This window comes from Engystomops pustulosus, chromosome 5, assembly GCF_040894005.1.
Source record: "Engystomops pustulosus chromosome 5, aEngPut4.maternal, whole genome shotgun sequence".
Lineage (NCBI taxonomy): Eukaryota > Metazoa > Chordata > Amphibia > Anura > Leptodactylidae > Engystomops > Engystomops pustulosus.
In genome coordinates this window covers 15,879,920-15,895,972 of record NC_092415.1, presented here as the reverse complement: position 1 = coordinate 15,895,972, position 16,053 = coordinate 15,879,920, and the positions used below count along the sequence as shown (strand labels likewise).

The following is a 16,053-nucleotide window of genomic DNA, read 5'->3' as shown; positions in this document are numbered from 1 at the left end:
GTGCATATGTGACACAGTGTGGCTACACTACACTATGAAGTTCCCCTTTTAACAATTATGGTGACACCGCAGTATTCATGGGACAATAATGAGACCTACAAAATGTCATATGATAGTCAGGAGGGGAGAGGTCGGCTTGTAGGAGACACGGGGAATGTTAATGATACAGATTACAGACTTGCTTTACATTCTAAATCAGTGATGGCAAACCTTTTAAACTCTGAGTGCCCAAATTACAACCAAAACCCACATATTTTTCGCAAAGTGCCGATGCGACAATTTAAACAGTAACTTATTACTCCCTGCTCTTCCACAGGTTTAAATTGTATAGGCCCCTGAGGACACCAATACAGTAGAAAGAAGGAGAAGAAGTTTGGATTATCATTGCAGCTTCTTTCTAGATTCCTGGGCTGCCGGGGACTGCTAGAGGCCTTGAGTCCTGTCTGCCGAACTCTGCGCTGGGGTGATGGCATGGGTGCCCATACAAAGGGCTCAGAGTGCCACCTCTGGCACCCGTGCCATAGGTTCGCCACCACTGTTCTAAATGTATGAATGATCCTAAGTCTATAATTGCCTCATGCTCACTAGCGCCACCATCAGGTAGTTGTATATACAGTTCAGGCAGTTTAATGCTCGCATATGTAAATTTGCATATGCAGCAGCCACATGAGGCTACACGTCGCGGCTACTCCACGCCCCAGTAGCCACGTTACTCCGCCTACCATTTCATCTTCGGCGCGCAGCTCCTCGCAGCTGTGCGCCCTCGTCCTAGTCCCCCGTGTTCTGCACATGCGCAGAAGGCCGCAGATGCCGGGGGACTCGGACGAGGTCGAAGATGAAATGGTAGGCGGAGTAACGTGGCTACTGGGGCGTGGAGTAGCCTCATGTCCGGCTACTCCACGCCCCAGTAGCCACATAAAAAAATTTACATATGCGAGCATTAAACTTTTCCAAAAGATAGCCGGGACGTGAGGATTAGCCCAAAAAAGTGCTATCCTCACGTCCCATTCATCCACCTACCACCCGTTCTACCTTTATAGGTAGAATCAGGGTGGTAGGTTCCCTTTAAGAACACTCGACCCCTAGTTACAAACGGACCACTGGATATTAGTAATTTCCTGTACTTTAGTCCTAGGCTACAATAATCAGCTGTAACAGTTATCACAGGTGTCTGTAATGAAGCTTTATTGTTAAAATTGTCACAGAGACCAAAAAAGTTCTGGCTGGGATTACAATGATAAAATATACAGTTCCGACTTACATACAAATTCAACGTAAGAACAAACCTACAGACCCTATCTCAGTGATGGCGAACCTTTTAGAGCCTCAGTGCCCAAACTTCAACCAAAAGCCACTTATTTATTGCACAGTGCCAGCACAGCAATTTAAGCAGTAATTTATTTCTCCTCGTTCATTGACAACTTTCAATCCTTCAGCCTCCCAAGGAAACCCAGTTGAAAGGAGGAGGGCAAATTCATCTATCATTGTAGGAAGATTCTGCAGGCAGATTCTTTGAGTTCTGTCTGGTGATCTTCATTCTGGGGCGATGGCCTGGGTGCCCACAGAAAGGGTTCAGAGTGCCGCCTCTGGCACCCGTGCCATAGGTTCGCTACCCCTGCCCTATCTTGTATGTAACCCGGGGACTGCCTATATTCTGCAAATCAATAAAGTACAGTATCTGGAAATGCAGTAGTCTGGTTCCCAACCATTAAAAAAACCTATATAAAAAAATATATATATTTGAAAATGTATTAATTTATGACAACAATAACTAAAGAAGCCCCAAATCTTATCGATTCCCTCAATCTACTGGTTCATGGCTTATTAAAGAGCATCTACCACCAGGATTAAAGACTGTATGCAAATGTCATTCTCATTTGCATACAGTCTTTCATCCTGGTGGTAGATGTCCTTTAAAGGGACAATGCCTCTGGCTATAACCAAGGTGTCCTAAGAGTATTAAATTGAGAAAACATCTCCTCCTCTCTGATAACATCATATAGTATTCATATATTTCTATTATTTGTAGGTGAGGGTCCTTTATTTAGGGTCTTCGGTAGTTACAAAGAGCGTCCCTTACTCTGAAGGACCTGTCCTGTCTTGAGTTACATAGACAATCCATTGATTGGAAGAGACACTGCGTAATACTACAGATGCCCTGTAGAGGCGCTGCAGAGAAACTAGACACTTACCAACAGATTATAGCGGATACTGGGGGTCACGGCACAGGGACCCTATTGCTCCCTTCCAACAGGCCAGACGTGAAAAAAACCCTTTAATATTTCAGTTCAGTTTTCCTTTCCATGTTAATAACAACATTTGGAAGAGTTACATGTGGACTCGTAAGCATTGGCTAGGAAATCTTTAGAACTGAGAAGCATTGTCACGCTCTCAACCACAATGAGGAAAGCTGGATGGTGTCCAGAGTCATACAAAGAACAATGGTTCTGTCTGCAATATGTACAATCCTATTATTACTGTATGAATTCCTATAGGATCGCGTCTACATTACCGCAGTTTCTGGCTGTCACATTTTTCCCTACGCTGGGAGCTGAGTCACCGGATGTTAATTACTTTAATTAAGATTAAAGGAGTATTCTGGGTGTATCATATTGTCTCTTATCACAGGATCAGGGATAACTTATTAGTGGGGCGTCCGCTGTTGGGACCCCACCTGTATATGACAAGAGGGGTCCCGTGTACCGTCATATGAATTGAGCATATAGACTACATAGGCTTTCTATAATAACTCTTTTATAATAATTAAAGGCCTAGAAAGCTAAATAAATAGTAGGAAAGATTAAATATTAGAAACTATGGCTACTTTGATCCAAAAACAGCACCACAACTGTCCACAGGTTATACCTGGTATTAAAGGGAACCTACCATTACGGATCTACCTATAAACATAGATCGGGTGGTAGGTGCATCTATAGGATGTGAGCATAGCCCTTTTAAAGGCTACTCCTCACGTCCCCACAATTTTTTAAGTAGGGAATTAAAAAGTTATTAAAAAATTGCGGGGACGTGAGGATTAGCACTTAAAAGGGCTATGCTCACGTCCCATAGATGCACCGACGACCTAATCTACCTTTATAGGTAGATTCGTAGTGGTAGGTTCCCTTTAAACTTCATTGAAGTGATGGAAGCGAAGTTATAAGGCCGGCGGCACACGTGGCGTTTGGAACACGTTTTTGGGCCGTTTTTAAACAGTCCGTTTGAAACGCATCCGTTTTTTGACCATTTTTATCCACAGGATAGGGCCTAATTTGCTGATCAGTGGGGGTCTCACTGATAAGACCCCCACAGATCACGAAAACGAGGGGTCCGATGGGGTCCCACATACCTCGATCGGACCCCCCTTCTGCTCCATTAATCTCTATGGAGCTGGCAGAGATCAGTGAGCGATGTTGCACTGGGGATCCTAGTATGATTACCTAGAGTTATATAAAGCAACAAGCTGTGATAGGGCAAGCTCAATTCAATGGTGATGCCAGCAACAATGAATTATGGGACATAACTAAAATTCAATGACTAGACAGAGACGCTGCTGTAAGAAGTTTATAGAGTTGTAAAATGCAAAGTGCTGAAATGCAAAATTTACAATTGGCAGCGGCACAACAAGAAGCCAACATTCCCTTTATATAAATGATGCAGGGGCAGCCGGTAATAAAGACTACAATGTCACAGGCGTGGGAATAGTGGCCAGTGACTAGAACGGAGACAACACTGGATATAGGTCGATGGTGGGCCCCATGATAGGGTATTCTATGAGATGATTTCTGCTTGAGGTCATGCTGTGATTTCTGCTGAGAGAGGGGAAAGAAGAGCTGCTTTCATCACATCCCTGAGGGTGCGAGAACCGCGTTTAAAATCGCATGGGTTTTTTTTTTTATGTTAACCCTGTGTTTGGCTGGTTTAAATCAGTTTTTCTTCATTTCTGGAAGTGTAAGGGCGATGTCAGATGTGCCGTTTTGTCTGCGTTTGCAAACGCAAACAAAGTCGCAACCACCGGGGCGGGCTGCGGGCCGATCCCATCAGCGTTTCTATGAAACGCCTGTGATCGGGAACGAGTCGCTGGTGTTTTGCATTAAATTAACGCAAAACACTGGCAGCTCGTTCCTGATCGCAGGCTTTTCCATAGAAACGCCGATGCGATCGGGCCGCGGCCCGCCCTGGTGGGTGCGGCTTGGTCTGCATTTGCATTTACAAACGCAGCCAAGACAGCACGTGTGACCCTAAGCAGTTGTGAAAATCTAAAACGCACAAAAATCACATCATGTGACCGTACCACACGGTCACACGTGGTGTTTTTTTAGTCCGTTTTTAAGCATGCGTTTTCAGTCCATTAAAAACCGCATGTGTTTTGACTGTTTAATTGACTGTTAATGAAGATAATTGAGAAAAACAGACAAAAACAGTGCATGCGTTTTTTAATGGACTTAAAACACATGCTTAAAGACAGACTAAAAACGCCACGTGTGGCATCACCCTAAAGTGGAGAGTTGCCCAAGATCAATGATCTTATTTTGGAGCAGGGGCTGATGTAAAATAACATAGCAGCCTATATTTGCTCCTCAGATCCATCCCACCACAGCACTTACTGCCCCTGCTCGTCTCCATTCACAGAGGCTGCAGCAGTGATGTCACGTCATGAACTAATAAACAAGTGATGTCACTGCTCCAGCCTCATTGTACAGACAGAGCTTGTCAGTGACGGTTAGAGAGAGGTTAATTTATTATTTAACATCAGTCCCTGTCCAAATTGATTCATCCTGGACAACCCCTTTAATTGTGAGCTGAACACAAAATAGGAAATACTGGTGTATTGATTAAATAAATAATAGATACTGACTATAAAAAAATAAATTAAATGGGCCTAATCTGCAATATCAGGCACAAACAGTGGACCAAGGTGGAGCCGTTTGTGATAGCAAGAAAACAATTCAAAGATTAAAATGCATCAGAAAACAGAAGATTACTACAGAGTCAGAAGTTTGGGGGTTTTTCACTTTTTTTTTTTTTTTTTTGCACGGACAGTTTTAGTAAAATTTTAACCCTATTAAGCTGCTATCTCTATCACACTCACTCCAGCGATGAATGCAGCTACTACAAGTAATAAAATGCAAATAGCGTAATCTTTATTGCTGAATGGAAACTGGGAGAACTCCGTCTGTATCTCCTGGAAATCTAGATGATATCGCTAACATTTTCCATAGCTCAGTACAGCTCAGGATGTCATAATTCTAATGACGCATACCACATCCGTTTTTGTCCATTTTTAACTAAGATAATTGGGAAAACCGGAAAAAAACGGATGCTTTTTTTAAACGAACTGAAAACGCTTGACCGAAAACGGACTAAAAAGGGGTTCAAAATGCCACATGTGCCACCACCCTCACTGCTACAGCTGAAGGAGTACACAGAAGGAGGCCACAGTGCTGGGGTATTCTAAGCCGCCCTATGCGGAGGCTCATAGAGGCGTCAATATGGAGTGGGGTTAAATTCATCATAAAAGTGAATCAATAAAAAAACCCGACGGCAACCAACATCCACAGAAAAACATAGCAAAAATATACATCTTTCGTCATGGGCAAATAACCCATAGCATCCCAGGGGACAACTCATTGCATCTCCTCTGCTATCAAACATAGAAAAAAGCAACACAATGATTGGTTCCTAAAACGTATCTATCAATTCTACAAGAACCAGCAAAAATATGTAACAATTCGCATCCATGTTCTTGGAACATGCGTCTTTATTTTGGCTTGTTCTTTTTTTTGTGCATTTCTTGCTCCTTTTTAGGAGTACGGTATACGCTCCTTTTGGACCACGGTATACGCTCCTTTTGGACCTACGTCTGGGTGACAAGAAGTCGCCATTGTGTGTCTGTTACAGTCTTCCTAATGTATCATTGCAAGACAGAGGTTTCCTTTGATTTGAACCTTGTTCACCCCCCATTTTTGGAGAAAATTTGCAACTTTATGGGCACAATTTGAAACTTTCCCCAGCTATTCTCAGATTCCATCCAAGTGCAATCGTTGTCCAGGAGCCTGCAATTGTCACAAAAAAGAGATAATATAGATACCTGGGTAACAGGGTTTGTTTTCAGGGGATGTTGTTTTTTGTTTGGACAAAAATCCTAATTTATTCAAATAAAAACAATAAAAACATCTTCTGCTATATCAACATGGCTCTCTAAACCCCGAATTCCATGATGAATTTCTTGCGCCTTTAAAATCATTGGCCCCAATTAGTCATGGCGAACAATGACCCTTTCCATAGAGGAGCCCCCCTTGTCCATGTAGGTGCTTGTAGCCATTATATCTGTCAGCTCCCTCTTCCTCCTTCTCCATGCTGCCTTCAGCGGAAGAGGTCCAGAGCATTTTCTGAACCATGGTACCTACACAGTTCTGGAGTCATTTTAAAGGAGGAGAATCTCCACTATAATTTTCTCATATGCATTGTGTTTCACAGACACAGAGATTTGAATTTAGTTGAATTTACAGTTGAGAATGGGAGCAGTACATGAAAATTATACTTGTGACTATAACTAACAGTGGCACCTAGAAACACAATCCTTGTATAATATTAAAGATAGGATTCTCCTCACCATAATGGTGTTTCTAGGTAGAATGTTCAGAAGATATCGCCATTTCCAAGTAGGGCTTATTTTAGGGACAGGTCTTCTATAACAACTATACTCTGAAAAGGCTGAAAATAATAATGGTGCTTATTTTGAGAGAAAACACAGAATTATATTTTTGTACATAGATACAAAAAGTTGGTGCCGTCTGTCGGGGCAGTGCAGGGGGGTGCCAGATTTATGAAGAACGTGCGCCACAATTCATGAATCTGGCGCCCCCTGTACACTACACAGGCAACTGCACATAGTACAGACGGCACTGTTTTTGATAAATGTGGGCCATAATCCTGTACGTTGGGGATTATATAGGTCAGTGTTGTCATGGGTGAGGTGGGATTATATCCCAATGATGGATTAAAATGAGTCACACTGAAATAGGTATATGTTGGTGTATGGATGCTTGCTAGAGTAAGGTGATTGGGTTGCAGGCGCTTCTATGGTGTTACAGGTGCCATTTTTAGCAGGAGGCAGCTTTCACGCAGGTGGAATCTAACACTACAGCAGCAGAGTAACAGCTGGGATGTTGAGGCTTTTAATCATCTGAACGTGAGTAGATAAAGCCGCCATCACACACAGCATCAGTATAATCAGCACGCTGCGGACCACTACAGACGTATCAGCGGTCCTGGGGCGCTTGGTTGTATCCTGTCATTGATTCTCTGTGTAATCTTCCTGCAGTCGCAGACTAAGAACTGTGGGATTAATGACATACAACCAGGAAACGCTTTAGCCATGCTGTATTATATGGCTAAGGATTTAATAAATTTCATAAAAAATTAAGCGCACAAAGTGTAAAAAAAAAAAAGACAAACATTTTTTGGTCTCTGTGACAATTGGATTTGAAAAATGTTGGATTGTCATAAGAATCTGGATTAACAATAAAGCTTAATTGCAGACGCCTGTGATAACTGTTATAGCTGATCATTGTAGCCAAAGGCTAAAGTACAGTAACTTACCAACATCCAGAGGTCCGTTTGTAACTAGGGGTCGTTTGTAAGTCGGGTGTTCTTAAGTAGGGGACCCCCTGTACTCACCAATGTTCACACTAGGGCCGAATGCACTCCATTACCAATGGTTGTTTGCTCCATTCCCTTTCTGTGTAAATACATAACTATGCCATAAGTATCTCCTGAAACACTCTGTGCTGCTGGGTGTACAATTTTTTTTACTACATTCCCTGCCTATTTCATCATTTAAAAACTTCAAACCAGGACATTTATGACTCAAGGACACCACGGAAATGCCTGTTTTTGGGACACATTTGCAAATCAACCCCCCTGTTGTGGTTGGGAGGGGATATTTCCAACTCCCTGTCTGTGAACTTTGCCTCCAATATTCTCCTTTGATAACTCTGTCACATACTGAATAGTCCTCACTGAAACACAGTGACATAAGGTGACAAAAGGTCTTCCTAAAATACTCTGTGCTGCTTGTAACTTCCGCCAACACAAACGTCACTTTTAGCAGCAATAAACTTCTATACAAGAACATATTACAGAGCAATTTTACCATAAAGACATTTGGGACAACTTATCTTGCCTAGTGCCCCAGTTTTTTTGATGTACAAGGCATAAGTCACAATTCTTGCCACACACCATGGAATTTGCATCTCTTCGACCCTTTTTTGTGACGCGGGACGTCCAGGCCCAATTTTATATAACCCGCTAAACAAAACTGGTGATGCTTATAGCTGGAACTAGGCCGGACCTGGAGTAGATTTCAAGTGCTATGCCAAGTGATACCCCAGGTAACTCGATTATTAATAAGATTGGGGCACAAAGCTCTAGCCTTAATACATCATCCACTTTTCACACTAGCGATGTACAGCGCCTCATGGAGGTACCATGCTATGATACAATGAGGCGTTGTGTCTTAATAATCGGCCCACTTAGTAATCGTGGCACAGAACTTGTGTGCTGGGATAGGCAAATTATCCTCACTTCAGGTAGCGGTCACACTTTCCGCTAGTGTTGCGGAACGCGTGACTGCGGCCTCATAGTTATAGGCCCAAAGCCTGAGGCTGCACTACTGTGAGACTGCTGGATGCAGTGTTGCTATGGAGATTAATAACTGTCCGCATCCATATCTTTATCCTGAGCTTTATTCTCCTTTGGGAAAGTTTTCCTCAATTTCTCTCATCGTGATTGATCCAATTTGGCGTCGAAATTATTAATCCTACTTATATGGCCGCCACAGTAAAAAAAAATCACCACACAGAACAACACAAATGGTAGAGCAATCATAAAACACAAATACTTAGCGCCACAAATAACAGCTGATATCTCTCAGAGACACTGCCGGCAGTGCCGAGGTATCCGACGAACGCAAAATCAATGCCGCCTACAAAACCCAGCAATTTCCAACAATTAAATCAATCAACACACATCAGATTAGAAAGTCGAGCGCAACCAGTCACAATCAGAGCCAGAAAATTATCGGAAATTACAAGATTTCATATTCTCAAGCAGCAAAACCTGTATTGAAATATGTGAAATAGGCTAAATAGGGAGGAGGGGCCTGCGTAAAGGGATCATACACTGAAAAAATATATAAAAAACTACATTGACTAGAAATAAGGAAGGAGTAAGGTTTCTGCTTCAATAAGCTTCCACAATACCACAGTCAATGCAGCTTCAGAGACAATTGACTTACTACAAATTCATATACACCTCAGGCCTCGGTTATCTACACTGGCACGGAGATGGTGTAAAACTTTAATAATCTTTTGTGTCGTTATTTTAGCGTAAAAGATGATTACTCAGCCAGAGGGCAATTCTCCCCACTAGCAATACGTGGGCAAGGCGCCTGAGGTAAAAAGCTGCTATATACCTAATAAATCTTGAGTAAATAGAGGAAAAATTGGTTTTAGCCAGATTTGGCTTAATAAATGTTTAATATGACACCTGAAACATGTTACTAGGTGCTAAAGAACCAAAGACAAATGTGTCTAAAGTGATAGTACCCTTTTAACCTTTAAACTTGACTCATCTCAGGTACAAATCTATGTGCATAGAAAAATGGGTAAGATTTCACCTAAAAGAGGAAATTCTAGAAAGGAAATTTCATACCCGATCTGAGGTGGGGGCTAGTTCACTGGGGTAAAATTTGGCGAGTCCCTTGTCCCAGATTACAAAAATTACTGCCTCCTCTTGTGGCAGCGTATGATAACGGCCCAAGTTTCAATATTTCGCAGGTATGGTGCAACCAATACTCCCCTCAATCCCCCATCCACGCCCACATGGCGCGCACATAATCTTTTCCCCGTAATACGGCACCGTGCGCCATGTATCCCTATGGAGAGGGGCTGGGGTGAGCTGTGATCACCTCCTCCTCCTCTCCCCACGTGCTGCCATTGCCCGCTACGGTACGGCGGGCAACGGCAGTGTGAATGCAGCCTGAGGGTGAAGACACACATGGCGTTTTTGGGCCGTTTTTGGGCCGTTTTTACTAAGTGCGTTTTTAGATCGTTAAAAACGCATGCGTTAAAAAACGCATCCGTTTTTTAAAAACGCATGCGGTTTTTGAAAATGCATGCGTTTTTGTCCGTTTTTCCGAAATTGCGCAATGAAAAGCGGACAAAAACGCATGCGTTTTCAAAAAACGCATGCGTTTTTAAAAAACGGATGCGTTTTTTAACGCATGCGTTTTTAACGATCTAAAAACGCACTTAGTAAAAACGGCCCAAAAACGGCCCAAAAACGCCATGTGTGTCTTCACCCTAAGTGAAGACACACATGGCGTTTTTGGGCCGTTTTTGGGCCGTTTTTACTAAGTGCGTTTTCAGATCGTTAAAAACGCATGCGTTTTTGTCCGTTTTTCCGAAATTGCGCAATGAAAAACGGACAAAAACGCATGCGTTTTCAAAAAACGCATGCGTTTTTAAAAAACGGATGCGTTTTTTAACACATGCGTTTTTAACAATCTGAAAACGCACTTAGTAAAAACGGCCCAAAAACGCCATGTGTGTCTTCACCCTTAGGGTACTTCCACACGTCGCGTTCTTGGACCCTTTTTGGACCGTTTTTAAACAGACTGAAATCACATGCGTTATTAAACTGATGTGTTTTTGGAAGCTTACCATGCGACTGTTTTTTTTGCTTGAAACCGCATACGTGTGCCTCCGGCCTCAGGGAGGAAGCAATCCAGTGGAACATAACAACCAACATCAGAGGAAAATTATGAATACCCCCCCCCCCCCCCAATAACACGCACATTACATAGTAGTTACGATTTGCTATGGCGGCTACTCCACTAGTTTTGTACATAAGCCTCTTCAATGTGCATAGGGTCAGGAAGTTTAGGAATCTCCCTGCCCCCAAGATCTCCCCTGACATTTCTCCAGTGCTGACAACTTCCAGATACACTTCCCTACATAGCGCTGACTATTTCACCGCAGCTCACTGCTGCACTGTAGATGACAACTTCAAGTTTAGCGCAACTTTAAGAAATAGGAAACAGTCCAGCGACCGAGGAGATGCATCCTGAGAGCGAGGCCGTTCCCCAGACTATGAATCACTGCTCCTGCTGCCAGCTGACTCTCCTATTCATTGCAGATCACATGAGGCAACACCCTCACCCGCGCCCGGGCCAAGCCAGAGGCAGCCACCTCACTTTTTCCATAAAACGTATAGAGCTAATAGAAAAACTGAGCAGCAAATGAGTTATTTCTGTACTGCAGAACAGATGGAGCGGACTGTGGTGTAGAAGCCTCTGTATAATCCAGACATGTGGAGCAAGACATGATGGGAATTGTAGTTCTCCTTTAAGAAAAACATTGTCGCAAAATGTAGCCCGTCTATAGGCTACTCTGCACTTTAATGGAACTGAGCTGTAATACTAGACACAACCCATAGACAGAGGTGGCGCTATTTCTAGAAGAAAGCAGCGGCATCAAGTCCCTGTCTCCCTAATACTGTACTTATAAGAATAAACTTGTTTTAATTCTGTCCCCATTCAAATTTGAATCACAGGCGGAGCGGCACCTCCTTAATATTACAAATTATCCCTTTAAGAGCAAGCTTGACACAGGGGTTATCGAGCTAATTTCCAGTATCCCTGCAGTATGCATACAATTTCCAGTATGCCCTGACAGTCCATGCAGATTTTGATACGGGCTAGGGGTACAGGGTGCTTTTACATGTGGCATTAACACTTGCGTTTTCAAACACATTACAAAAGTTTAGAAGAGGAGATTTGCCTGATTACATCGCTGGCAACATTGCATTTACAAAATGCATGCGTTGACGCTATATCAGCACGTGTTAACACATGCATTTGTTAACGGTATGTTTAGACATCGCGTTAGTGCATGCGTTTTGTAAACACAATGTTGACAGCCATGTAATCAAGCAAATCTATTCTCCTCAGCTGTTATATTTTTTTTAAAAACGCATGCGTTAACGCCACGTGTGCAATCAAACATGAGAGAATGTAGCAGAGGTGAGCGTCATAAATTAAATGAGTTTGCTATTTGGTACAAAGCACAGATACTATAGATCAGTGGTGGCAAACCTATGGCACGGGTGCCAGAGGTGGCACTCAGAGCCCTTTCAGTGGGCACCCAGGCTATCAACCCCATACAGTGCTTGCCAGACAGGACTCTAGGATTCCTCCTGTGGTCCAATGCAGCCCAGGACGTGCCATGCTCAGCACCAGTTTAAAGCAACATCCTTGGCTACCAGGGCTACAGGAGGAACGAGAAGGTGTGGATAGAGACAGATTATTTTTGGAGCTCCTGCTCTGGAGACCCGGATTCTTCCTTTTCAGGGGATGCTGGAGGGAAGCTACAATCCAAATGTCTCCATCAAATTTCTATTATATTGGTGAAATCAGGACGCCAATATGACTGAAACCTGTGAATGATCATGGATCGATAAGTTACTGCTTAAGTCGTCATGTTGGCACTTTTCGACATATAATTGGGTTTTGGTTGAAGTTTGGGCACTCTATCTCCAAAAGGTTCGCCATCACTGCTATAGTGTATTACATAGAAATGAAAAGTGAACCTACTACATTACTCCATTAGTACAATCAATCAAGTGCAAGTAGTCAACCTGCAACTTTCTACTCGCCGCGTTCACATGTGGCGTTTGAGTTGTGTTTCAAAACGCATTGCATGGACTTCGCCTGCAAACACAATGCAAACACCACGCAATGCAGCCTTATTAGGAGAAGGTTTAAAACCAGAAGGTGAATAGTTAAGGATTCGCCAAATTACAAACTCTACTTTGTTTCACGTATATCTGCGCTAGACACTATACATTACCCATAAAACCGCTACTAATTGCATAGAACATTCCTGGTTATGGTCAGATTTATGATCATGGTGTCCGGCTCCTGCCTGACAACAGCTGATCACAACTGTTCCGCTCGCTGTCAAAACTTTGTACAAGACGTCTTGGCGCGTTCCGACACTTAACGGTATGAAATTCACCGCGCTGGAGTCATCAACATGATATGTTCCATCTAATGGGCTCTACTTGTATCTACCACTGACCTTGACTTTTATTGGGTTTAAGAAACTGTGTGTGAGACTGCGCGATGTAGCAGAGCTGAGATTATCATTGCCACAACTGCAATTTTGTTGTCACAATAAAAAAGATTTTTTTTTTTTATTTTTACATTTCATGTGTGTAGTGTGTTACTATAAAATACAGATATCTTTATGCTACTTTTATTTGGGTTGGTGCAGCAGTACTAATACTGAAATCTCTGATCTTTACAAGGTTGTCACCCAGCTTTGCTACAGTCCAGAGGAGAAAACTTTTGTTATGTACAGATGCACATCCTTTATATGTCTCAGAGAAGAATTCCGGACTATAGGAAGGTTGGGTGACATGTAATTCTCCCTCCTAGGAGCTATATCATCACATGTAGTTTTATGATATTCTCAAAGTGGTAAGTCATAAAGGTTGTCACTCAGCTTTGCTACAGTCCTGAATGGAAAAGTGTCCCATTTTAAAACCCTCACATTCCCATTTATGACATTCTGTATCCCTGGAAAGTGGAGTGACAACACCTGTTACTACTACAACACCTGTTTTCCAAAAAGATTCCCGGGGTCATTACTGGCTGCGGGGTCATTACTGGCTGCGGGGTCATGGGTTCAAATCTGACGATGTCCCTTTCTCCCTCCCAGACTGCAAGCCCCATGGATGACAATGTGAATGGATACAGCGCTACAGCATAGGTTGGCACCACGTGTGACTTCTTACCTTGTGCAATAGCTATAGACTCGAATCTGTGCAGTTCCCTCAGCAGGCAGCTCCGCTCGGTGGCGTGCAGGCTGTAGATGAAGTCTCTGGCTCCTTGTGCCGTGTTCAGCGACTCTATAGGCTCTTTCCTCGGGTGTGTGCCCAATAGCCGGCAGCTTTGCAAGACGTGGCTCCCGGGATGCTTCCTGCCGCTCATCCCCAGCCACCTCCACGGCTTGGGGGAGACCATAGGACGCACAACAGTCCGGCTCAACATCGCAAGCATAGACATTGTCCTTGTAGTGAAAGCTGTAGCCCCTGGCTAGTCAATACAGAGCCGAGTGCCTGGACCAAGACAGGCAAGAAGCCCGGTGATGACAACACTCAACTGGACCGTCCGTCAATGTGCATAGAGAGAGTGTATAGGGGACAAGTGGGTGTGATCTATAATATCTGGGACTGCTAACAGCATCTATAGGGGTCTGTGTATAAGACTGTGGTGAAAGATGTGCCTACATAGGGGAGGTTAGCAGGTAGGTACAATGTGGAAGGTAAGTATCAGCCTGATGATAGAATGTTGGAAGGCAAAGATACAATGTACAAGGTAGGTATCTGCTTGATGATATAATGCAGAAGGTAAGTATCTGCCTGATGATACGATCAGGGGGTAAGTATCATAACTTATACAAGGTATAAGGTAGGTATCAGGCTGATGTTACAATGCAGAGGGTAAGTATCCCGCTGATGATACAATGTATAAGGTAGGTATCAGGCTGATGATACAATGCAGGAGGTAAGTATCCCGCAGATGATACAATGTATAAGGTAGATATCAAGCTGATGATACAATGCAGGAGGTAAGTATCTCGCTGATGATACAATGTATAAGGTAGATATCAAGCTGATGATACAATGCAGGAGGTAAGTATCTCACTGATGATACAAGGTATAAGGTAGGTATCAGGCTGATGTTACAATGCAGGGGGTAAGTATCTCACTGATGATACAATGTATAAGGTAGGTATCAGGCTGATGATACAATGCAGGGGGTAAGTATCTCGCTGATGATACAATGTATAAGGTAGGTATCAGGCTGATGATACAATGCAGGAGGTAAGTATCCCGCTGATGATACAATGTATAAGGTAGGTATCAGGCTGATGATACAATGCAGGGGGTAAGTATCTCGCTGATGATACAATGCAGGAGGTAAGTATCAGGCTGATGATATGATACAGACGGTAGGTATCAGGCTGATACAATGTATAGGTAGGTACCAGGCTGATGATACAATGTATCACTGGTGATCAGCCGTGGAGCTGGGAGTATTACAAGTTAGTGTGTAATAAGCTGTACATTATATGACAGGTGCCTGGCTCTATATATAGCTCTGTATACATAGGGACACACATACACTGGGCTTGTATGCAGCACAGTCTGCCAGGAGTCCAGATCCGCGGGTGGTACCGGTTCTGGGAGGGGAGGCACTCACCCTGCCCTGGGCACCATGCAGGCAGCACGTCCAGGTCACCTTCCGATCACTTGTCCCCGGGATCGGGAGCCGCCAGCACGAACAGCAGCACAGGCGGCGGAGCGGCGCACAGTCCCCGGGATAGAGGCGTGGAATCTGTCACACTGTGCGCATGCGCGCTCCACAGCCGCTGCCAGGGGACCGCGCTCACGGCGAGCGCGCACCCGACGATGACGCATGCGCGCTGTGCCATTCTGCTTAGAGGGGCATTTGAGGGTCAGTGTATACAGGAGAGGGTATGAGCATGAGCAACAAAGGTCTGAATAATCCTAATAAGGATAATATGGGCAGGCATGGGAATTTTCTTATTGCACATTTGACTTGAGTTGTGATATTTTTCTTATAAAGGGGCAGAAAATGGAAAATATCTACAAAGATCGCCATGAATAGTTTCTAAGGTTGTGAATATTACTTGGGAACATGCATTCTCATGTTTATATAAATACATCTAAATATATATACATAAATAAAGAACCAATGAATGCATTACTTATATAATAATAATCTTTATATGGGCCATCATATTCTTTAGCACTTTACAACGTATTTACATATTTACACTACATATATATATAGTTATATGATACTTTTAAATAAAAATCTATTAGAAATCAGCTTACACAGCCATTATGTCATAATTCTGGCCATAAGAAGACACCCCTAGGGGGAGCTAGAGAGATATG

At 43.2% G+C, this 16,053-nt stretch overlaps 1 protein-coding gene across 2 annotated transcripts in view; it reads right to left on the bottom strand.

The window, feature by feature from the left end:
- Nucleotides 1–15,479, bottom strand: part of TMEM65 (transmembrane protein 65) — a 63,230-nt gene extending 47,751 nt beyond the window's left edge. The window contains exon 1 of one of the 2 annotated variants that reach the window (XM_072151221.1): nt 13,861–15,479. In XM_072151221.1, the coding sequence (XP_072007322.1) occupies nt 13,861–14,131 (271 nt within the window). In that variant the 5' untranslated portion in view covers nt 14,132–15,479. The remainder of the gene's footprint in view (nt 1–13,860) is intronic. The other variant, XM_072151222.1, reaches the window with a different exon arrangement.
- Nucleotides 15,480–16,053: the final 574 nt, after the last annotated feature.